The 24,134-nt window shown below is 42.4% G+C and overlaps 1 protein-coding gene across 1 annotated transcript in view; it reads left to right on the top strand.

Annotated features, from left to right (window-relative positions):
- Nucleotides 1-24,134, top strand: part of LOC126162303 (esterase E4-like) — a 101,935-nt gene that overhangs the window by 15,867 nt on the left and 61,934 nt on the right. Inside the window, exons 2-4 of the mRNA XM_049918721.1 lie at nt 11,088-11,225; nt 11,311-11,470; nt 16,935-17,120. Of these exons, the coding sequence (XP_049774678.1) occupies nt 11,088-11,225; nt 11,311-11,470; nt 16,935-17,120 (484 nt within the window). The remainder of the gene's footprint in view (nt 1-11,087; nt 11,226-11,310; nt 11,471-16,934; nt 17,121-24,134) is intronic.

The following is a 24,134-nucleotide window of genomic DNA, read 5'->3' as shown; positions in this document are numbered from 1 at the left end:
ACACACCGGTGTCAATGTGTTCTTTTTTCCATTTCCAGGAGTGTATAAACCTGGATTATATGCTGACTTCCGCTAGTCGACGAAAGTGCCTTAATTCCCAGTTATAAAAAAAGTTAAAAAAAGTTCACAGGGATGGCGTTTATATAGTGGAGTTATTTTCGGCTTATGAGTTCTTTACTTGTTTTTCCCACCACCCCTTGGTCTCTGCCATCCACAATCTTCTTGTCGACCTTGGTCCTTCTACTTATTTGGTTGATTTCCTTTGGATTCCTGGCCATGTGTGTATCGTGAGTAATGAACATTCTAATCGTCTGACTGGGGGGGGGGGGGGTCAAGGGGGATTGGTAATTGTCAACCCTCACCTGCCTCACTGCCTCACTGCCTCATTGTCCATGGCCCCTCTGCGTGTTGGTTTGCTGCCTTACATCAAATCCCTTTATGCACAATTGTGGGCCGACTATTGATGTGGTTCCAAAATGATGGATCTCTGGCACTTAGCTCGCGTGCGGTTGAAGCGGTATTGAATAGCATATTTCATGACTTCGTGAAATCGCCCTCATGGTGGCCAATATTATGCTGGGTGATCTTGCCTTTTGGCCCTTCACACTAAATATGCATGCCCCCATTCCTGGCCCTGGGTGTTAATGGACGACCCTCGCCTGGTTACGCCTGCCCTCGGTTTTCTTCACAAAAGTGGTTTGCCCTCCCATGTTTGGGTCAAATGGCTCTGAGCACTATGGGACTTAACTTCTGAGGTCATCAGTCCCCTAGAACTAGAACTACTTAAACCTAACTAACCTAAGGACATCACACACATCCATGCCCGAGGCAGGATTCGAACCTGCGACCGTAGCGGTCGCGCGGCTCCAGACTGTAGCGCCTAGAACCGCTCGGCCACACCGGCCGGCTCCCATGTTTAAGTACCTGAATTTCCCTCTGGAGTTGTTGTCCTGGAGTTAACGTTGGTGTTGGTTACAGAGGCCGCAGCATTGCCCACACGCCAGCCAGAATCTCTCCCTGCCTTTCCCTTTTGTATTGTTTGGTCTTTTGTACCGTTTTGTTTCCCTTTTTTGTGTCTTTTTTCCCCTGGTATTGTCCCCATTTTGTCATGATCATGGTATGGTGTGGAAATCGTGGAGGTTCGATGGCAGTGTTGGCGCCCAATGTGTGTAGCACCTCTGGGGGGCCCCTGCTCTTGCTGTTCCCTTCCCCCTCCCCCTTCTCTCCCTGTTCTTTGATCTTCATGTTGGCCCGATGATACCCGTACTTCGTTTGCTCGTTTTCCCTTCCCCTTGACTGGACTGTGGTATTTGTGTTGTTCCTTCCACTTTGTCATGGGACTGATGACCTCGCTATTTGGTTCTCTCCCCAACCAACAAATCAATCGATTTTTTCTCCTGGTGGGACATTTTGTTATTCTGTTCACCAGGCTTAGAAGTGTTTGGCAGTAGGAAATTTGTCGTGAGCGTATTGTGGATGGAGTTCACGTGAGACTCTTGTGCAAGTTAAATGTCGCATTAGTAGTGCACATGCTCTTATTACTGCTAGTTCCATTTTAATGTGTCCCTGTGACTTTTAGTAAAGTTATTTTTCCTTCACTATAGTGTTAAGAAGACGAATTTGTTATGGAAACTGTTTATGCTATGACGTCACTGGATACGCTGTAAAAAGTTTTGCGACCTTTGTCAGGATAGCACAAACGTACCCCACATTCAACAACTTTTTCTATTTGGCGGTTTGCAAGGCGCTGCTGAGCAGTAGATAAAAACGACGCTGTATTTCGGCGTACTAGTGACATGGAACCCTTAACAGAAGCGGTATAGTGCAATGATAAAGCAAGAAAGACCGTGAGTGCGGTGCAGCTAAATCACAAAAGATGCTTATTACACTCTTATGTCATGTAGGTCTTGTTTTCTTGTGAGTGATATAAAAACAGACGGTATTCTGCTAGTCTTCGAAGGGAAACGGCAGAAAAGATGTCGGTCACAATGAGTCCAAAATTACGGTAGTAAAATTATTTTTAGACAGTGACGACGTCCTTGCTGTCGTTTAAGACTTTAATAACAAGATGTTACTTGTTATTATCAGGGACTTAGTGGTGATAAAGACCTAACCAGTTATTCATATAATGGTTGAAGGCTTTCGGAGACACTTTGTGTTCTAGGTAAAGCTATTTCCAGGTATTCGTCAGGCTGGCATTGCAAGGAACTACAGTCATTACAGCGTCGTTAGTTTCTCTAATGGTTGCAAAGAAGTATTTCTTAAATGACGCGTTGGAAAAATGTCTTCCCTCTTTTGATGCCCGTTTGTACACGTACTTCTGTATGCAATCTTTATTACTAAACGCCTAACCCGGTCCACATGTATGGTCCCAGCTTCAGATTTTAAGTTTCTAATGGACCCAGGAGCAAAGTAAGTTTCTCATTATTTAATATAATTATTGCCCGAATTTAAAAATTGAAATTGTCATAATGTACTCACTAAGAGAATAATCGTACGTTAAATGTTTGATACGAAAGTGAAATATTAAAATTAGAAGCTGTTTACATGTCTTGAACCAACATAAGTCAATTACTTAACTACTTTCATCGAATATGAGAGCACTTAGCGACTTCAAACAATCTTTTCACAAATTTTCAAACCTATTCGAATTTTTTTTTTGTCTGACACCATTCAACTTCAGCGTCAACCTGTTGTTTTAATGTAGTTCTTCTTACTGATCTATTCGCAACACATCTTAGGACAGTATCGACATATATAATCGAATATACCTATAAAATTATTTTATAATACGATACCCAGGTCAGGACCATGAGGTCATAAACAATGAGACGCGTGAAAGACTACTTATTAAAAACTTCGATAAAGAATTGGCGGCGGGTACGTGGGGCAGAGAGGGGGGGGGGGGGGTTAAGAACATAAGTGTTCAATGGTTCATGATCCGCGTGTAACTGGTTAGGTTCCAGGTCACGAGACACTAGTGACCACTGAGTGAACAAAAGGCAGCGAGAACTCAGTGAAGTAAAATTCCTGATCACCAGAGTGTACAATACTGTTGTGGTAAATGCCTTACGGAGTTCTTGCCGCATCGGATTTTTTATCTAGTCTCGGGACTGACTAGAAATCTGACGCTGCGAGAGCTCCATGAAGCATTTATTCCAGAATGCAGCCGCGAAAAACTACGTTGTCCACAGTGTTCTGGGTTTACTTTCATGCCTTTCCTCGTTTTCTACGGAATAAGGGGGTGTTAATCTCGATGATGACCCACTCAACCTACGTGGCGTTTAGTTTGAGGGTCGCCTTTGTGTCTCTCTAGAGAAGCAGGCTGTGCACTTGCTACGCCATTAACTTATCTTTCCTTTCCTCCATACTATTTAACACTTTTGTTTATCCTAATACTGGCATACAGGAGCTTACAGCACTGGCACATTTTATGTAACCTGTTGTATTGAAAATCATCATTAATTTGTAAATAATAAATATTACAGAAGAATGGAGGAACAAGTAAAAGGTAAGCAGTGTGTGCAGTGGTGGAGAATGAATAAGGCGCAACTGTCAGTGACTAATTATCACTATAATGCCCGCATCTCGTGGTCGTGCGGTAGCGTTCTCGCTTCCCACGCCCGGGTTCCCAGGTTCGATTCCCGGCGGGGTCAGGGATTTTCTCTGCCTCGTGATGGCTGGGTGTTGTGTGCTGTCCCTAGGTTAGTTAGGTTTAAGTAGTTCTAAGTTCTAGGGGACTGATGACCATAGATGTTAAGTCCCATAGTGCTCAGAGCCATTTGAACCATTTTTATCACTATAATCATAATCATCACAGTTTTTTGTGCCATTATCTCACATTGGCATGGGTTTGAATTGATTATTAACAGATGTCGTATGGTTAATTTAAGGAGAGGTTGTATGGCGTGTGGCCTGTGGCCTGTCGCTATCTTAATTCTCCCCCCCCCCCCCCCCCCCCGCCATCCCACACCCCAGGATGGAATACGTGTACTTCAACTGTCTACTTGTAGTGTTATCTGTGTTAAAGTGAGGGAAAGTTTTCGAAATGTTTGCAAATCACGTAACTGAAGCCAGACTTGGGTTCCTGCCCAGTATTCACCTAGTGGGATGCAGAAAACCAGCTAAAAACCATTTCCAGACTGGCTGGCACACCGATTGTCGTCGTGAAACGGCCGGACGATTTTGATCTTGTGCTGGCGCACCTCCCAGTCTCGAAAGAAGGGAGACAGCCAATCGTACCACACTCGCCCCCCCTCCCCCACCCCGATCACACCCTATGTGTCAGTGGCGAGTGGCAACTTTGAAATCATTCAGGGGAACCGCTGTTTTTATTGCAGATTGCGATTCTACGGCAAAATCTACATAAGTTTTGTCTGAAGCATTTTCTCTTTTTCCCACAGATGGTGATGTAATCGGCGGAAAAGAAATGGATACACAATAGTAATTTACGACATGCTATACAATAGCCCTTGAATATTCACTGACAAATGGGACCCCACCTCCACGCTACGGAGGTAGTACAGGCCAATATTTCATAACTTCTCATTGGAAACCCCCTTTTGTAACCAATAATTCAAGAACAGTCTTAATCGCATTTATTATTGTTATAATACCGGTTGGCGGTAAAAATGCGTTTAAGACTGTTCTTGAATTATTGATTAATCATACTAATCGCTGCTTCTCTCCACAACCATGTTGTCCAAAAAACCCATTTGTAACGTTGTATTTCTCAGACATACCGAACAGGGGACTACTCGAGGCGCCACTGTGGCCGTCTCTGGAGCCGAACGCTTCTCTACTTTTCCAATTAAAGTAAGTGTTCAGACGTAATACCGCCAACTTTAGTACACTTTTCAAATGACCGTACACAGGACAGAAATACACAGGACGGAAGTACATATGCGGGAATGTCGACACAGGAATTTCTGATGCAGTGGACCATATGTTCACCGCCTGTTGGCATTGCTGGTACGCCCTATTTTTTAAATATACCAACAGAAAGAAATGTAGCGACGTCAAACCCGGTGACCTAGTGGGCCATTTAATAGGGCCACCTTTCCCGATCCACCGAGCAGTGTAAAAATGGTCTAATACCTCCCGTTCTTCAATTGCCTAATGCGGTAGGCAACGGTTTTACTGAAGCCACATATCTTGTCGAACGCCTGGGGAAACATCATACTACATTACCGGTAATTCCTGTTCCAAAAATGTTCCATATTTGGGTCCGTTCAATGTGAAGTCGATAAAATATAGACCAAAAAATTTGCTCTCCATGCTGACCTAAGAACGTTGATGGTCAACTTGCCGTAACCAGTGGGTGCTGTCTACACTCCAGTTATGCCTGCTGTGCCAGTTAACGCTACCATGCTTCGTGAATGTAGACTCAACGGAAAATAGTACGTCGGCAAAGAACGTAGGGGTCGTTTCCATTTGTTGATATGCCCATTCACTGAACACTACCGCTCAAGGAAATCGGCGCCATGAAGTTCTTGATTTAGTGATACGTCGTATCGATGATACTTAAGACGATGCAGTATTATGACAATACTGCCTACGGACATACAGGAATTGCGGTATAATTGCCGGGTGCTTAACCGTAGATTGTGGTGCACTTCCGCTAGTACAGTTATTTCATTATCTTCTGTAACACGTTTGCCTCGTTTCTTTTGTCCGTCTACGCTGCCATCAGACGTAAAGGCGTTCACAACCTTGTAAAAGAACGAACGAGGACGCTCGGTATACAAGACAACAGCAGCCTTAACATTTCTCCTACGTTCTCTGTAAATAGGGATTATTTCAATTTTCTCTTCTGTGGCTGCAACATATATCGTCCACTTGAAAGTCTATTCTCCAAATGATAGGTAGGTGTGCAGGCAATAAGCACTGTGCAAGTTTTGTAATTTTTAGATGCGTTATCTGTTCTACGTCTGCACAATACATGGGATCCAGTCGCGGTGTCTGTTATGATGCGTCGTAGTTCGCTATATGGCCACCGTGAAGCGTCGAGCAGTCCCTTGTTCGATATGTCGGACGAATACAGCGTTGTGAATGTGGTTTCCAACTTATTCTTCTCTTCTTCAGTAGCGCTACAGCCCTTGGTGAGCCTTGGCTTCTTGAATGACCTTCCTGAACTTTTCTCGGCTGTTTTCTGCTCTTTTTCCATCCCCAGACTCCCATACTTCTTCTAGGTCTCCCTTTTCGCCTAGCTGAGTGGATCACTCCTTTCATCGTTTTCTTTGGAATTAGATCCTCTGCCATTCTCTCCACGTGTCGTAGCCATCGCATTCACTGTGATTTCAGAAATTTTACTATGTCCCTACTTTGTATTAACACTTGTAATTTGGCGTTGAAACGTCTTCTCCAGCCTTCTTCCTCCTTTATTGCACCATATATTTTGAGAAGTATTTTCCGCTCAAAGGTCCTTAGTGCATCTTTGTCATGTTCTGTGAAAGCCCATACCTCTGAGCCGTATGTGATAACTGGACAGACTTGGGTGTTATATATTCGCAGTTTCGTTTTTCTTTTAACGACGCTATTTCTGAAAAGTTGTATATTTGCAAAGTAAGCTCTGTTTCCTTCTTGTATTCTTTCCCTTATTGCCTTTCCAATACTGTTATTTTTTATCAGGGCTCCCAAGCAGTTACGAGGACGCTCCTTCGAAGTGTCCCCCATTGGTGATTAGGTCTTGAGGGGTTCTTCAGGCCTCGTATTGTGTCATTACCATGTATTTTTTTTGTTTTCATTTACTATGATGCGAATTTTTAAGTCTTCGGTTTCCATTGCCTGTTATGTTTCTTGGAATGTATTGATATTTCTTTCTACCATAACAATGTCATCAGCGTATGCACATATCTGGCTAGTTTTCATAAATATGGTATCTCTTTTGTTGATTTTATTAACTAAACTATTCAGGGCTATATTGAATAGGACAGTGGAGAGACTATCACCTCGCTTCATGCCTCTATTACAGTCAAAGCTTTCACTTTTTCTGCTAAGGACCTTTACTTTTGCTCTTGTCTCAGTCATTGTCATTCGGATTAATCTTATTAGTTTAGCACATATATCAACTTCTTCCAGTACCTCCGTACAGTTATTGCCGGTTTGTGCTGCCAGAGGCTTGTTGAAGTCGATGAATAGGAAATGCAGCTCTATATCATATTCATAGAAGTTTCGCATCATTTGTCTTATCACAAATATTTGATCAGTTGTTCCTGTGTTTGGTCGAAAGCCACACTGATTTTCCCCTAGTATGTCTTCTGCTCACTTCTGTATTATATCGTTTAATATACTTGTGAAGATCTTATAACCTGTGCTTGGTTTTAGTTTTCACATGCTGTTCTGTCCGCTTTCTTATAAATGGGAATTATTATTCCAGTTTTCCAATTATCTGGTATAGTTTCTTTTTCCCATATGTCTGATATTGTTTTCAGCTCCTTTATTACATCATCGCTACAAGTTTCTATAAATTCTGGGATTGTGCCGTCTTCCCCAAGGGCTCGATTGTGTTTTCACTTGTGCACAACCTGGGAGGCCTCTTGTAGTGTTGGTTTTCTTGCCTCACTGGCATCATTGTCTACTTCCAGCTCCACTCTTTGCTCGTGTAGAGCTGTCTCTTCATCTTCCACACGGGTGCTTAGTGTGTCTTTGAAATGCTCGGTCCACATTCCCACTATCTGTTCTTCCTCCCTTATCATTTTCTCGTCTGTACTAGAACATGCCATTATGTTTGGCTGGAATCTGTTCTTTATTTTGCCTACAACATGATACAGCTTTCTTATTTCGCTCTGTTCCTTTAACTCTTCTAGTTCTTGGAATTTCTTCTTAGTCCACACTCTTTTCTTTCTTTTGAACTGTCTGTTAGCTCTTCTCCTTAATTCTCTACGTTGTTCCATATGTTCCTGGCTCCTCTCTGTAGCATTTTTGTTCTTGCCCTGTTCTTTTGCGCTATTGGTAACCTACAATCTTCGTCAAAGCATTCCTGGGTTCTTTCTGTTCCTTCTTATGTCTATTATTTCTTCTGCAGCATCCTTAATGGCATTTTCAATCCTGCTCTACTATTCGTGTACTCCTACTGCGGTCCCTTCACTGCTCAACTTCCTGCTGAGTGTTACTTGGTACTTTGTAACTTCATCAGGAATTTTGAGTTTGCCAGTGTTCCATTTCATCATCTTTCCTATTCTGTTGCCATTTGTTAGTGACAGTTTCTCTCTGAAGACCGATTTTATTACAAAGTGGTCTGAGTCAAAGTTCGATCCTCTGCAGCACCGTACATCCTCGACTGACGTGGAGTTGCGTGCAGTCACTAAAATATGGTCAATCTGACTGACTCCTCCATCGACTGCAGACTTCGAAGTTCCCAGATGGATCCTTTTGTGTGGGAAGCAGGTACTTTTAATAATCATATTATTCCTTGCTGTTAATTGGCGTAGTAAGTCTCCATTTTCGTTGTTTTCTTCTTGTAGTTAATATCCTATTACTAGTATCAGGTCACATTTAGGTACTGCGCAGTATACTTTTCCAAGTTTCCAATTAGGAATCATGAAATACTGGCCTGCGCTACCCTCACATCCTGGAGTGGGGTCCCACGTACCCTTGGATATTCAACAACCATTGAGTAGTTTGCTGTAAATTACATTTATATTCCTCCGATCGCAGCACCATCTGTGACGGAACGAAGAAAATGCTTCAGACGAAACGTATGTAGACTTTGTAACATGAAATAAAAAAACGGATGTTTCCATTGAAGATTTCAAAGTTGCGCATCCCTCCCCCCCCCCCCCCAACCCACGTCACCCACGCACAGGGTGGAGGGTGGGATGGCAAGTCGAGTGTGGTATCGCTGGACGTTCCCCTCCAGACAAACAAACTGGAATTATAACTTTTTTCATCACCTCTTCGAATGAACCAATTGTATAACGATTGAATTCACGATATCCAGTGATTTATGGCACTATACGACAAGTTCGTTTATTTAGATAGCAGCGTATGGGGCTTGAATATTGCGTAATGAAATGCCGAAACTGGTTGCCTTCAGAATAAAATAAAATATCTTAAAGTACACGGCAATCGGTGAATTTTATTGACATTGACAATTACTTAACCAGCCGATGTTCCCTGGTCATGATGGACCAACCCGAATTAAGTTCGTTGGACGCCATGGAGGAAGGTCAGAGGCACGGTGGTACCGTCGCTCTCTGTTATGGAATTCTTCGCAGTATGCAACCGTTCATGGCTCTGATGAAACATCACTGAAATGTCACGGGTAGAGTTACTTAAATAGCTGCAGTATCTCTGGCTCAGAAAGGTGCCTTGTACAGTTAACTGTCAGATTTCCCTTAATATGTAACAATCGATGTCACAATTTGTTGTATCTCACGGCAACAAGAACACATTCGCTGTGTAGGTGCTATGTTATTTAAGAAAACAGCTTTCCAGATTGTGGATACCACAATGGCGTGCCGAAAGAGGTGGTGCAATGGTTAGCATACTGGATTTGCATTAACTTGTCATCAGAGGTGAACCCGCCAGTATAAAGAAATATTGGAGTATTTTGTTGTAAGTAGAGAAGCGATAACAACACAATGGGAGGGACGGGAGAGCTAAGCGTCTTCGAACGCGGTCTAGTTGCCGGATGCCATCTGAGTAAAAAATCCTTCAAGGACATTTCAAACCTTATAAAGCTGCCTAGAATGACTGTTGATGTGGAAACGCGAAGAAGCAAGCACAGATAAACCTAGACCAGATAGAGCTCACAACGATAGATAGGGTGCGTCGAGAACTGCGGAGGATGTGTGTCTAAAAATCAAATTAAATCAGATGAAGGAATAACTCGCGAGCTTCAAAGTGCTACCAGCAGCCCGGCTAGTACAATAACGGTACGTAAGAAGTAAAAAGCAAGAGGGCACAGTTATGGACCAGCTCCTCGTAAGCCACACATTTCTGTAGTCATTACCAAGCGATGCATGAGGTGGTGTAAAGGGCGACGCACCGGATAGTGGATCACTGTGAACAAGTGATTTGGAGCTATGAATATCTCTCTATTCTGTGACTAACCGATGGAAAGATTTGGGTTTGGTGAGTTCTTGGAAAACTTCACCAAGCACCATGTATAGCGCCAACACTGGTGAGATGCTACGGTATGTGGGTGTTCTCCATGATTAGGACGTGGTCCCCTTCGTTGCCCTTAACAGAACGCCGCGCGGGATTAGCCGAGCAGTGTCAGGGGCTGCAGTCATTGACTGTGCGGCTGGTCCTGGCGGAGGTTAGAGTCCTCCCTCGGGCATGGGTGTGTGTGTGTTTGTCCTTAGTATAATTTAGGTTAAGTAGAGTGTAAGCTTAGGGACTGATGACCTTAGCAGTTAAGTCCCGTAAGATTTCACACACTTACGAGAACTCTAAATACACAAGGATGAGAAAAGAGTTTACAGCATAATTTTCTGCGTCTGGAACCGCGCGACCGCTACGGTCGCAGGTTCGAATCCTGCCTCGGGCATGGATGTGTCTGATGTCCTTAGTTAGGTTTAAGTAGTTCAACGTTATATAGGACTGATGACCTCAGAAGTTAAGTTCCATGGTGCTCAGAGCCATTTGAGCCATTTGAACCATTTGAATGTTCTGCTTACAACAGAGGAACAATTCGGAGACGACGAATGTATCAGCGTGACAAAGCACTATCTCATAAAGCTGTGTTTATCTGGCATTAGTTTGTGTACAGTAATATTCCTAAGTTGACTTGCCTGTCCAGGGTACCAACATGAACTCACTGGAACATCTCTGCGATCAGTTAGAACGTTGACTTCTCTCCAGACCCCAGCGTCCAACATCACTACCTTCTATGGTTTCGGCTCTTGAGGAAGAATGGACTGCCACTCCTCCACAGACATTCAGACACATCACTGAAAGTGTCCCCAGCAGAGCTCAAGCTGTATTAAATGCCACTAATAGGCGTCCGGATAGTTTTAACAAGATTGTGTCTACACTAATGGACAATTTGCTTTAATCATTTTGAGAGAAAAAGTATATTTTCCTGGACTCCCCATGCCTTTCTTATGTAGAGCCTTTTGAATTGATACATACCTTTTCAGCCACCTGAGCCTGCGGAGCCGTGGTCCGGAGTGAGAGACGCCACCAAGGAAGGCAATGTGGCCCCTCAGTTCAGTGATACCACGCAGCAGTACATGGGGGACGAAGACTGTCTCTTCCTCAACGTCTACACACCTCAGGTCTGTGTGCTGTATTTTAATCCCTATCATTTAGCGCGAGTGCCTTTCCTGTTTAACGTGCAGGTCTGATGACGTGCTGCTGCAGATGCCGAGTGATAGCAGCGGCGCCGTGACACCAGTAATGGTGTGGATCCACGGCGGCGGTTACACGGTCGGCTCTGGGAACACCGACATGTACGGTCCTGACTACCTGCTCGAGCACGGTGTCGTCGTGGTCACGCTCAACTACCGTCTCGGCGTCCTGGGTGCGTGGACACTAACTTAAAGATTAAAATAATCACTTAATTTTATCCATTTTATCAATGTTTCTTCCGTTTCTGTATTACTTTGGTAAAATGAAGAAAAATCTCCTTCGGCGACAATCATGATTTTAGTTCAATGCACGATGCATATCGACTCTTTGGGATTCATCTCCACGTGCTTTGACTGTTTATATCAGTTTTTTTTTCAAATTTAAGTTAATTCTGGCCCCGGTAGGAATACATTGTTGCTTTATAGAGTGGCACATTGTGAATATAAGTTCAAGCATTACTTTAAAACCAAGGATCCACTACTGGAACCAATAAGCTATATTTGTCTTGGTTTTATTCACTAAAATTCACCAAGTGCCGCTCTGTAATGTATGATCTTAATCTTACCAGGACTAAACCTGAATTTGAGAAAAAGTAGTTGTGGGCTCTATAAGCAATCCAAGATATGCATATATCAAAGCATCGTACATTGAAATAAAATCACGATTGTGATTGAAGACGTTCTTCTTTATTTTATAAAAAAATGTCAGTATCAGTGAATTTAAGCGACACACCAATGGAAGAATAACGGTAAAGTGTTGCAACATTGCAGAAATAACAAAAACGAATGTAATATGTAAACGACGAATAGTCCATATCCATATTGTTCAGTACGTGTTTCTTACAATTAAATTTCAGATTGTTTATACATCACTCGTGTTGCCATTTTGTTGCAACGTCCTTGTTACTTGGGTTCACATACAATCATTCTAGACAGAAAATTCATATTCTGAGCTGTTTCTGGTGTTTGGAAATGGCCACATTCTTAATTGTGTATTAGCTCCTACTGCCTGGCTGAATTCAGATACTGTGACAGAATCATTTATTATGTTTTCCATCGGGTCTGTCATATGTTGAGGATAATATTTCTTTGGACATATCGAAGAAGGCTTTCAAAATATTTTCGTTTCCCACCTTGGCCGTATTACAATCATCGTCATTTATTTCATACCAGTAGCTGATATCGGTAATGAGCTATTTTCAGGTGCTTGCTTATGTCTTTGTAATTCTAGACACTCACCCAATATGGCTGTGTGCAATGTACTACTGTCATTTATGTAGCTGCTGTAGTAGTCTTTATAGCTGGAGATAAGTCCCTAGATAATTGAAGCTTATCACTTGCTAGATGGACACACCACCGACTTCTGCATTACATGGTACAGCTGCTTTTGATATTACCATACTCTGTTTTTTTTATATGAGAGTTTCATGTTACATTGCTTAGCTGTTTTGTTAAATTGCTGAAGTAATCTTTGTAAATTATCTCCACTATTTATCAGTGCAGCATCAGTAGCATAACATATATTTACCACTTTGTTTCCTATTTTATATCCCAGTTTTATTCTTATGTCATCAATCATATGGTCCTTTTGTAAGTTGTACAGGAGTGAACTTAATAAGTCTCCTTGTCTAATTCTTGTAGATAATTCATCTGTGAATCCGTATATTTCAATTCACGTTTCATTACTTGAATATTTATATATCTTCTATGACTTTCGCGAAACCATAGGTACTCTCTCGCTGGTTGAGGGTTGAATCCTACCCTTTTTCTAAACCTATCAAAGACTTTTGACAAGTCAACGAAGCATAGGTTGGCTGGGTTATTAAAATCGATGGATTTATCCACAATTTGTCTTAAAGCTGTAAGGACCTAACCATTGAGGTGAAAAATCAAGCGGTAAAGGCAACAATGGTAACCGGATGCCTGCAAAATACTGTATGGAGAAACAATGTCAATTGATAGGAAAATGAAAAAATATAAAGCAATGATGCATCCTGTTTTGACATAGAGCAGAAGCTGAAGTAGAAACGAAAAGGATAAAAGATAACGGTAGTGGATCCAAGGAGTACCATATGAACACAAGATACAAATAAATATATGAAGACAAGAAAAAGAAATTCGAAGGGTCGTGTGGGAAGGCTGGATCCAACAAGACGAACTAAGATTTGTAGGAATGGATGACAGCAGGAGAAACGACAACCTAGACGACCACCCAAGGGCCCGCAGCTCGTGGTCGTGCGGTAGCGTTCTCGCTTACAGCGCCCGGGTTCCCGGGTTCGATTCCCGGCGGGGTCAGGGATTTTCTCTGCCTCGTGATGGCTGGGTGTTGTGTGATGTCCTTAGCTTAGTTAGGTTTAAGTAGTTCTAAGTTCTAGGGGACTGATGACCATAGATGTTAAGTCCCATAGTGCTCAGCCATTTGAACCACCCAAGGGATCGGACTGCAGTTGTACAGCACATCCGCGTAATGAGGCAGACAAACAGAAACAACACTAGTCAGCAGAAGGAAAATAACCACTGTCGTAGTAGAATCGAACAACGTTCCGTACCCATCAAGTATTTGATAATTCCATAGTGGCGTAACTACGAAAAAGTTAGTGGTATACCACGTATAACATTTCTCACCGCTGGTTGATCTGATCTTGTAATGGATGAAGGCTCATAGAGTGACGTAGACCTAAATTTACGTGCGCCCCAGGAAATTGATTTATGACCATTCATTTTCATGTTGCATATTACTGACATTGCAGCCAACGTCCTTGCCTAGTTGAATACACTGGTTCACGTAAAGTCATCGAAGTTAAGCAACGTTGGGCGCGCCGGTATTTGGATGGCAAGCGTTGTTGGCAGCTTCCCCTTTGTCTTAGCGGGAAATGGGAGTAGAGGTGGTGGCAAAAATTTTCTTATCGGAAGGCTCTTCACCAATGTCCTAAATTAAATTCTGAACCTATTCGCAGTGTATGTCTTTGAAAGGGGACATGTGACACTTGATAGCGATTCGTTCGTCGGCTGGGGACGTTCAGATCGGCGGCGCTCTAGGAGCTAGTCGACAGGAAGAGGCTACGTGCCGGCACCGCGTTTCACCCTCGCCTTTCTCTCATCATCACACGACGCAGGGTAGGGAACACGTGCCCCTCGAGCTCTCCCAGCCAGTCGTGCCATATGACTTTACTTTCGTATGATTTTCCAGACAACATTAATAGTAACCTGAGACTGTCCGTAGATGATGCAGTTGCCGATAACGAAGTGCTGTCCGAATAACTGCACAAATATTCTGTCAACTTTTGATGAGATTTAAAAGTGGTGCGAATACTGGCAAATTGGATTAAATGTTCAGAAACGTGAAATTGTGTACATGTTAAAACGAATAAACGCTGTATTCTATGACGACAATATCAGCGAGTATAGGCTCAGTAGTAGGTAAAGATGGAAGACTTCAGTCATTGCTAGAATACTGAAGAAATTCAATCACTGTTCAAATGTAGATTGCTTACAAAACACTCGTGCGATCCTTCCTAGAATTTTGCTGAAGTGGTGCGACCCTTACAAATAGGACTAGCAAGGGATATTGAACGTATATAAATAGTAGTAGCGAATGGCGAGAGGTTTATTTGTCCCAGCAGTCGCTTGAAGACAGACGAAAACTATCCTGTGAAAGTCTGCTTATAGGGTTCCAAGAACCAAATGTAAATGATGAATCTAGAAACATACAACAAACCCTAAGAATAGCTCCCCAAGGAGTTCTTACAAGATTAGAGTAACTACACCACGGATGGAGGTGCTTAAGCAATGACATGCTCCATACGTGAATGGGACGTGAAGAAGCCCTACTAGTAAAATGGGTAGTACTGTCTGCCATGCACTTCAGTGGTTTGCATAGTATGCATGTAGATGAAGACTTAATTAATCTGGGAGTGACTACTAGATATCAGAGGAGCCGCCGCCAATATAACATGGAAAGCTGTTTTTGTCTGCGGGGTGGGGGGGGGGGGTGGTTGAGGAGGAGGGAAGGCTAGCGAGGGGAGGTTCTATTCTGTTTTTCACTACAGAAGCAATAACAGAACAATGGGTTGGGCAGGACTTGGAACTGAGTGACAGATCCTAAAGGGATGTTTCAAATCCTGTAAAGCTGCCCACGTCGATTGTTGGTCATGTGACTGTGAAGTGAAAACGCGAGGCAACTACTGCGGCTAGAAAAAGACCAGCTGCCTGGTCTTGTTCTAGCCGCAGTAGTAGCTTCGCGTTTTGTTCTGACAGACAGGGGGTGGGGGTGTCGAGCACTGTGGCGGTGCTAGGAGGGAGGAGGGCAAGGGGGGGGGGTGTAAAAAAATCACTTGAAATCGGCGGAATGAATTACTCGAGAGTTACGAAGTGCTATCAGCAGTCTAATTAGTGCTGTGATTGTGCGTAGGAGTTAAAGGGTCGAACAGACGCTCAGAAGACAAGGGCTTTCGTAGCAAGTGCTAAGCGACGATTGAGGCGGACAGTGGATTACTGGACACGAGTGACATCGAGTGATTAGACTATACCCTAGGTTAATCCAATAGAAGGGTGTAGGCCTGGTGAATGCCTGTAGAACACTACGTGCCATCATTTGTAGTGGCAACTGTGAAGTGCCGAGGAAGTTACGTGAACCGTATTTTTTGCGGCTTGGATGGATGCTGGTGTTGCGCTTAAGACTGTAAATGTGGAATTATGTGTACACATTTTATAGCACTGTGTACTTTGTATAGCAGAGGAACAATTCTGAGAGGATGACTGAATCAGCATGAGAAGCACCCTGTCATAAAGCAGCAGTGGTTAGTGGCAGTAACATTCCTGAGCCCCAGAGTCGCAACTTGCACCCAATCGAATACCTTCGACATAAATTACATCGACGACTACGCTTCAGAACCAAGCGTTCAACATCACTACCCTCCATGTTACCAGTTTTTGGGGTAGTCTAGGCTGCCATTGCTCCACAGACATTGAGGCACTTGACTGAAAGTGCCCCCAGCTAAATTCAAGCCGCCATAAAGGCGAAGGATGGACGCAATCCACGTTAATGTCCACTAATAGGAGTCCACGTACTTTAATTAGCTGCTGTATTTAAATAACAGATACAATATACACACCCACACAGGAAGGCCACTTTAAGGATCTGAGGAAGTACTTGAAAATGGCACATCGGTGAGTATAGTTGTAGTGCGAAATAAATGTGACTGTAATAGAGCCAAGATGGATAAGGAATTGTCTTTTAATGAATATCTAGCTGTGGCACCAGATACGAAAGAACTTACTGTCGAAATTTATTAAACACACTAAGCTATTTTTGTATCGTGGTATGGCAACAACTATGGGTTTTCAAACAAAACTTTCAATGTTCGCAGTGAAACACTGCAGAAACAGCAGGACGATGTACTGACTTCAAAACTTCTCTGCAATTTCGCCCCGTTACCTACGTGTGACACTAATGGAAAGGGACTGTATATTTCGTTTAGGTTTATTTAAGAGAGAAAAGGGCAAGGTAATCCTGAGTTGCATTGGACCTGCTTCAGCTCAATAGTGGGACTCGCTTTCTGTACTCATGCCCAGTCTTAAGTTCAGACTCATTTTATATTGAGTTTTTCTCCACGTAACGCTTTGCTTGTTATGCAGGTTTCATGAGCACGGGTGATTCAGTTGTAACCGGCAACATGGGACTCAAAGATCAAGTTATGGCCCTCCGCTGGGTCAAGGACAATATTTCTGTCTTCGGTGGAGACACCAACAACATCACGATATTCGGCGAGAGCGCTGGTAGCAGGGCCTGTCATCTGCACGTCCTGTCACCAATGGCCAAAGGTAAGAAAGAGATCTTTGCGTCTTTGCGGGGTCATGAATCCATTTGCCATTGTGTACTTGCCTTACATCCTAGGTGTTTCAGAGAACATAAACACAACAGTATATTTTAGTATTAGATTTACAATGAATAAGTAAATAACAGGATCACGCACTATTAATAAGGTCCAGAAGTTTTAGTAGTCTCAGTGACTGTATGCGACGCCGGCACGCAACCGCTTTACAAGTTACATAAGTACTTCATATATCTGGTCGTTACATAATATACTCCACAGAGATATCTACAGATACAGCACAACCAGTGTGAAAAATCTTCATGCTGTCACTTTCTACGTCCTCTCCATCACTTTTATCATATTTTTGCCCGATTTTGATAATTTCTGTGTTAAAATTTGGTCTGTTTAGCAATTTGCCTCATTCATCCATTTAGCGACGCATTCTTCATAAATTTCTACTCCTCCTTTAACATTTTAATTAACTTACGACATTATTGAACACGATAATTCATTGACGTGCGCGTCATTTGTGCTTGACCGACTGGAGGCAGGCAGGATAGGTGGCGGTTTACTGAGAGGCCGGAATACTAACGGCTTGATTAACGAGAGTTTAGTGTGTCACCGACTGCTTTCAAGTCTCTAGAGCAGGGGACTGTGTATAAACGGAGATGGATGTCGTGCATGACCAATGGGACAAATTTAGTAGGCAAACACTTCAGACAGCTGGATACATCAACTTTGTGCCGAAGTACAACTATGAGGCAGGATAAAAGGGTTCTGTATCCTTAGTACTCACGTACCTGCCGATGTTTCCTCTATTACTATAACCTTACACACAAAACATAACGGTGCATTCATCCTGGACACCAAGCTATCACGTATTTGCCTGGTGATCACATCGAGCTCCACTTCAGCTTACCAGGTTATGCCGATTTTGAATTATTATGGTGCTATAGCGCTCCCCAACAAACTTCTTTTTCATTGTTCCTTTCTCTTTAGTACAAGTTTTGTCGTGAGTTAGCTTTAGTTAAGTTAAATGGTAAATACTAAATTGTAGAGTGGCCGGTATCAGTATTATGGATCGGTGTTCTGTTCAGATCCACTGTACACCATGGAACCTCTGAAGACAATGGCATAGGTGCATGCATTTGAAACAATTTAATCATAAGAAATTATTCGGCGTAAGTAGTGAGAACGACAAAAGGGAGTCTCAACAGCCACAAAGACATAGTCAGCAAAACATGTTCGTAGTTTCCATAGTATTGGCTCAGAGCGTTAGTGACACCTTTCGTTTTAACTCTAAACATTATTTCAGTCAGTGCTTACATTTATTTTTCAGTCGCTACATCGGATTCGAATGTCTAATCATTATCAACAAATAATTTTTGGCCGATGCTGCGCGAAATCAAGTAAGGAGACACTTTATTCCTCAAACAAGAGGACTAACGGTACAGGCTTCCTAGCATGTTTTAAACACAGCCGTAGACCAAGAAAATATTTCTGATTTACTGATAATGAGTACACAGTCTGACATAGCCACTGAACAATTTAAGTGCGCAAAATATACTTCATAGGCCGAAAAATTACATAAACACTTTCTAGTTTGTCACCAAATGTAAGGTGATGTTTATGGTATAAATATCAAGGAAAGTAAACGAAAAACATTCCTAAAAGGTTAACGAGAGAAGATAGTAAGAAATAGATCGTTATAGTTTCTGAACAAATACGATGTGCATCTAGCTGCTGTACTGCTCAACCAACGTACAGAATGAACACAATTATTATCAACGACAAAATTTTCCTTTATTAATTGCGTCGAGCAACCAGTTTTCAAGGAGGAACATCAACCATTTATAAATGTTCTTAATAGCTTTATAATTGAATTTGTCCTTTTATCACCCGTAAGAAGCACCGGTACCCCGATGTATATTCATCTCCACACACACACACACACACACACACACACACACACACACACACGTGGATGTGATCAGTGTTCGGAACCAGAAGTCATACCTGTGACGTCTCACGTTAAATATTCATGACTTTTGTCACGTAACTAATTAAAAATTAAAGTTCCTGTCTTGTAACTATGGCAACATCTCGGATCCACTCGAAACTAGACGACGCAAGTAGATAAAACATGCGAGTAAATAAATAATTTGAAGAAGATAACATTACTAGCAAGGTAGAAAAACATACCAGTGTAACAAAATGTTTACAGGACATTGTATTATACACAATTACAGGAACTTATTTCATAGTAAGTGATCCTTATGTATATGCACACACTCGAGAACTAAGTTTTCTATGAGAATAAATGCATCTTTGTATTTAAGAAAGTATAACTTGTGTTTAAACTAAATTCCAGACACATTCAGTAATTCAGCACCCTTATGTCCAAGAAGCGGCCGGATAAGCGAGAGTCCAGTGTATTTGTTAGGCTGACTCGTGATAAGTCACTGATAGTCTTGTGTTTGATAAACAGTACAACCAAGAACAGTGCAGTGAAAGAAGATATTGTCTTGTACGGCACTACACTATATCTGAGAGAAAATGAATGCCACAGGGTGCATCTTATTACGCATCACCAGATTCTTGTCCACAGTTCGTCGAATAATATAAGCAATGGAACATTGTAAAACCGTTTTCCATGTCTCACCCGAACCACGAGGATACTTTGGTGCAGGAATACAACTCTGGTGTCAGTCTCCAGGGTATGTGGAACAAGCAGCATCGAAATTGTCCACATAGGGTGATGTACATTACTGGCAGTACTTCCTTATTAGAATTTAAAAAGGCCAACGTTTCATATCAGCCGGCTAGTATCGACACTTCCGTATCACACGGTGACGGTAACCCTCTTCTTAATTTCCTGTGAACTATAGCTGCCCTTTATTAAAGATTTAAAAATGGTGCTCTGATTGTGTCGAAGACTGTTATTTAAATTAATTTAATGTTTTAATTTTGTTTTTCTCGACAACGATTAGGTTGCCTTTAAAATATTGTTGCCTTTTAATAAATAGTGTCTGTCCTTTCAGACGTTTATAGGAAATTCTGTCGTGCGACAATGTATTTCTGAAGTATTTCTGAACGGCGTTACAAGAAATGCTATCCTGATAGAATATGTTTCTGAACGCGCACACTGAGTATAAATGGAAGCTATGTTTTAATATCGGTTAGTACTGGACTTCTTCAGTCAACCACGACGACAACCGCGTGTTGTCGGCAGTGTCCGCCTTGTGGAAACGGCATTTCGAAGAAGCTTGAAGTCGGTCGTCCTGTCACCCATGTTCAGTCTCTACGTATTCCATCGGAGTGGCGTTGCACAGCCAATTCGTTGTAATGGTGATTCTAGGTCTGAAGTCTCATGCGTTGCTTTAGCTATATGATTATTCGTGATAATGCTCTTAAATGGAGATCAGCATCACTGAAGAATGCTACTAGACCGCTGGTTTTCGTCGCTGTCTTGTCTCGAGTTGGTTCTTATTATTTCCTCGGACTTAGTCCCTCTCGACAGCTAATACATCAGTGAAACGCGACGCACTTACTGCAGCTGACGGTGATCCAAAGATCTGCCCTCGTTAAAGGTTATACATATATCATTTCACCAACCTCTCTTGGCCAATGTAAGAATACCTAGCGCACTCGTAGGATACTGTGAACAAACATTCTTTATCTGCGAACGGGAGTGGTTCTCTGTGTGGTAACTATTACTACCTCAGAAAGCTGCTTCTTTTGTTTCGGATGTAACTAACCTGTTACTATGGGTTATTACGTTATTATTGGGAATGTAAATACTTATTGCTTATGAAATTAACGTGAGAAGATAAGGGTCGCCACCGACTCTAACCATACAACTAATCAAAGGTTTGGTCGAGTCGGAAATTAAATTAATTTGATCACAGACCAAAAACTCACAAAAATGCATACGTTGTGATGTCACTCATAGGGGATACGATGTAATTAATAGTATTCCCCGTGCACTGTTCACGACAATCAAACATTTAAAATAAAATAGCACATGCAAGAACACTGCAGAAGATCAGCTCCCAGCAACACACCTGAAAATAAAACTTAATCTAAGGCATTTGTCTTCAAATAAAGGGAAACTAATCACTGGACCAGTGCGTAAGGAAACGCGTTGGATGTGCTAACAGGAAAGCTACGAGGTAAGTGGCTTAGGTGCAAAAACGTAACCTCGGAATACAAGAGGCAATTGTGGAAAAAATAATTTATTTGTAAGACATGGATGGAAGCATGTACACAATTCCTGATAACATTGAAGAAGAGCGTCGATACGTTCACCGCTATAATCTACACCTAAAATCATTGGTGTGAATCATTCATACAACTGCTGTTGCCTGATAACTGATCGCAGTAACTCGTGAAATGGTACACGTTTCGCAGTACACCCGCGTGCCCACGTGGTTTCTGGAGACACAATTTCTAGGTATAGTACCCAAATTGCAACAATATCACATCACACAATCATGTTAACATTATCTAAAACAAACATGTGATCGGACAATTAGTGATGCCGGTAGCCCAACAAACTATAATGTTCTAACACGTGGTTGGCTCCCCACGGACGAAAGACACATAAAGCAAGGAAAATTTACGAGAAGGCAAAGCTATAAATATTTAGAAAGATGAAAGCTTATACAGGCACAGTTGAAGGCAGACAGACATTCATACAGAAGAGAGTGCTCACTTCTTATCGACACCTTTGTGTGGCGCTCTTCCGGCGAATCCAAGTCTGCTACAGAAATTTACTAAAAGAAAAATCTGCCAAAGTTTTGCATTCCTTGCTGCGACAAGGCAAAGCAATCTTTCAGATTTGAAAAGCGAGTCCAAAAGCTAACAGGTCCCCTCTCGCCAAGTAACAGCGCGCCACGCGGTCAGTCTAACTCACCCTTCTTTGACTGGAGCACAGCTGTGGACGCTTCTCGTACCGGCGGCAGACTGCCACCCTATTTCCTCTCCAGCCTTCTCCACGCTCCTCATGGACCGGAAAACCCAAAGACGACATTTCCGCCACCAACCTAACGCAGGTGGATTTCTCACAAGTAGCGCAAACCTCTTTGCCTACTTGACCACTACGAGAGTTGGCTATTCTGTACAACTGCTGCTGAATCTGTAGGACTATCGCAGACTTTCTGCAGCAGACTACGCCACCGTCTAGCAACGTGACACACAACGACATTCATTCAATCACACCACAATGAGTTATGAGAAAAGATAAACAAGGAAAGAAAGAAATACTAGTGAAAATGGGCTACCGGACTAATGAAAGCTGGCTACAGGACCCTTTCACAGATATTAAATGATAATCGTGTTTGCGACGTGATAACTTAATTTGATCAAGGAGGAATCTTTGAGACCCGCAGTAAAACGAAGTGCTCAAACAAATACCTGACTAGATGACGTGTAGTAGGACAGCGGTACCTGTTAACTAAGACTTGAGAAGTGCAGTGACGCGGACATGGTGGCCAAACCGTGTTCGCTAGGAGAAGAAAGACGAGGCGCTCGAATACGCCATTATCACGCACATGAAGCGCCTGAAATACACTGATCTGCCTGATGGGTAAAATTCCTTTGATCAAGCTCCGGAAAATGTGAAACGTCGGTAAAGACTAGAGGAAAACTGGAACAAAGAAAAATTGGATGACTATTTTCGTAAATGTACTGAGAAAAAATGACAAAAATGCAGTGTGTTTTAAAAGAAACTTTGTGATAAGTGGCCAGTTTCCAGTGGGTAATGCGTAAGTAATTCTGTGGCCCTTCAAAACTGACATGTACCATGTTTCGCAAGCACAGATATATAATGTATATTTAGGATCATCCGTGTTTCTAGAATACCTCTGCAGTATGGGTCCACATTAACCCAGTATGTCGGGACCTTGCTGCAACTGCAACATGTTTTAAAAGGGACGATAGGTGGTTGACTTGGTTTTACTCCTTTCTGCATTTCTAGCAATTCTGAAATGAAACAATATGGTATCCAATTATAACTCCAAACTGATCGCTCTCCCTCTCCCTCGCCCCCCCCCACCCTAGTCTTTCGCCTCCCCACTACACCTTCCCCCCCCCACTACAATCTCTCGCCGCCCCCCCCCCCCCTTACTCTTTCCCTCTCTCTCACACAGGGGTTGATGGTTGGGAGAGAAGAAACAAAGCAGAGAGAGAGAGAGAGAGAGAGAGAGAGAGAGAGAGAGAGAGAGAGAGAGGATGGGAGAAAGGGCACTGCTTTTGGCAGGAAAATGGTTTTCACTAACATTCGCTGTCACAGAAGTTGAAGCAGCCAGAAGAAATAATATCCTGTTGATCCAACTTCATTGTTGTAGTTTTCAGTTTAGAGATTGCTTTTATGCAGTTGAGAATGCTACTCTATTCTGTGCAAGCCTCTCCATCTACGAATAACTACTGCAACCTACATCCTTCTGAATCTGCTTAGTGCATTCATTTCTTGGTGTCTCTCTCTCTCTCTCTCTCTCATCTTTACGCTCCACACTTCCCTCCAGTACTAAATTGGTGATTCCTTGATGCCTCAGAATGCGTTCTGCCAACAGATCCCTTCTTCTGGTGAAGTTGTGCCTCAAATTCCTCTTCTCCCTAATTACATTCAGTACCTCCTCATTAGCTAGTCCCATCTAATCGTCAGCATTCTTCCATAGCAACACATTTCCAAAGTTCATTTTCTCTTCTTGCCTACACGGTTGACTGTCCATGGTTCACTTCCATACATGGACACACTTCACACAAAACGTTCAGAAAAGACTTCCTGTCACTTAAGTCTGTACTCGATGTTAACAAATTTCTCTTCTTCAGAAGCTCTTCTCTTGTCATAGCCAGTCCATAGTTTATATCTTCTCTCCTTCGAGCATCATCTTCACAAATATAAAACTCATTTCCTACTTTAAGGTCTCATTTCCTAATATAATTCCCTTTGTATCCCCTGATTTAATATGACTAAGTTCCATTATCCTCGTTTTGTTTTTGTTGATGTTCATCTTATATC

Source organism: Schistocerca cancellata, chromosome 2, assembly GCF_023864275.1.
Source record: "Schistocerca cancellata isolate TAMUIC-IGC-003103 chromosome 2, iqSchCanc2.1, whole genome shotgun sequence".
Taxonomy (NCBI): Eukaryota; Metazoa; Arthropoda; class Insecta; order Orthoptera; family Acrididae; genus Schistocerca; species Schistocerca cancellata.
The sequence above is the reverse complement of the archived record's forward strand: the minus strand, read 5'-3'. Positions and strand labels throughout refer to the sequence as shown.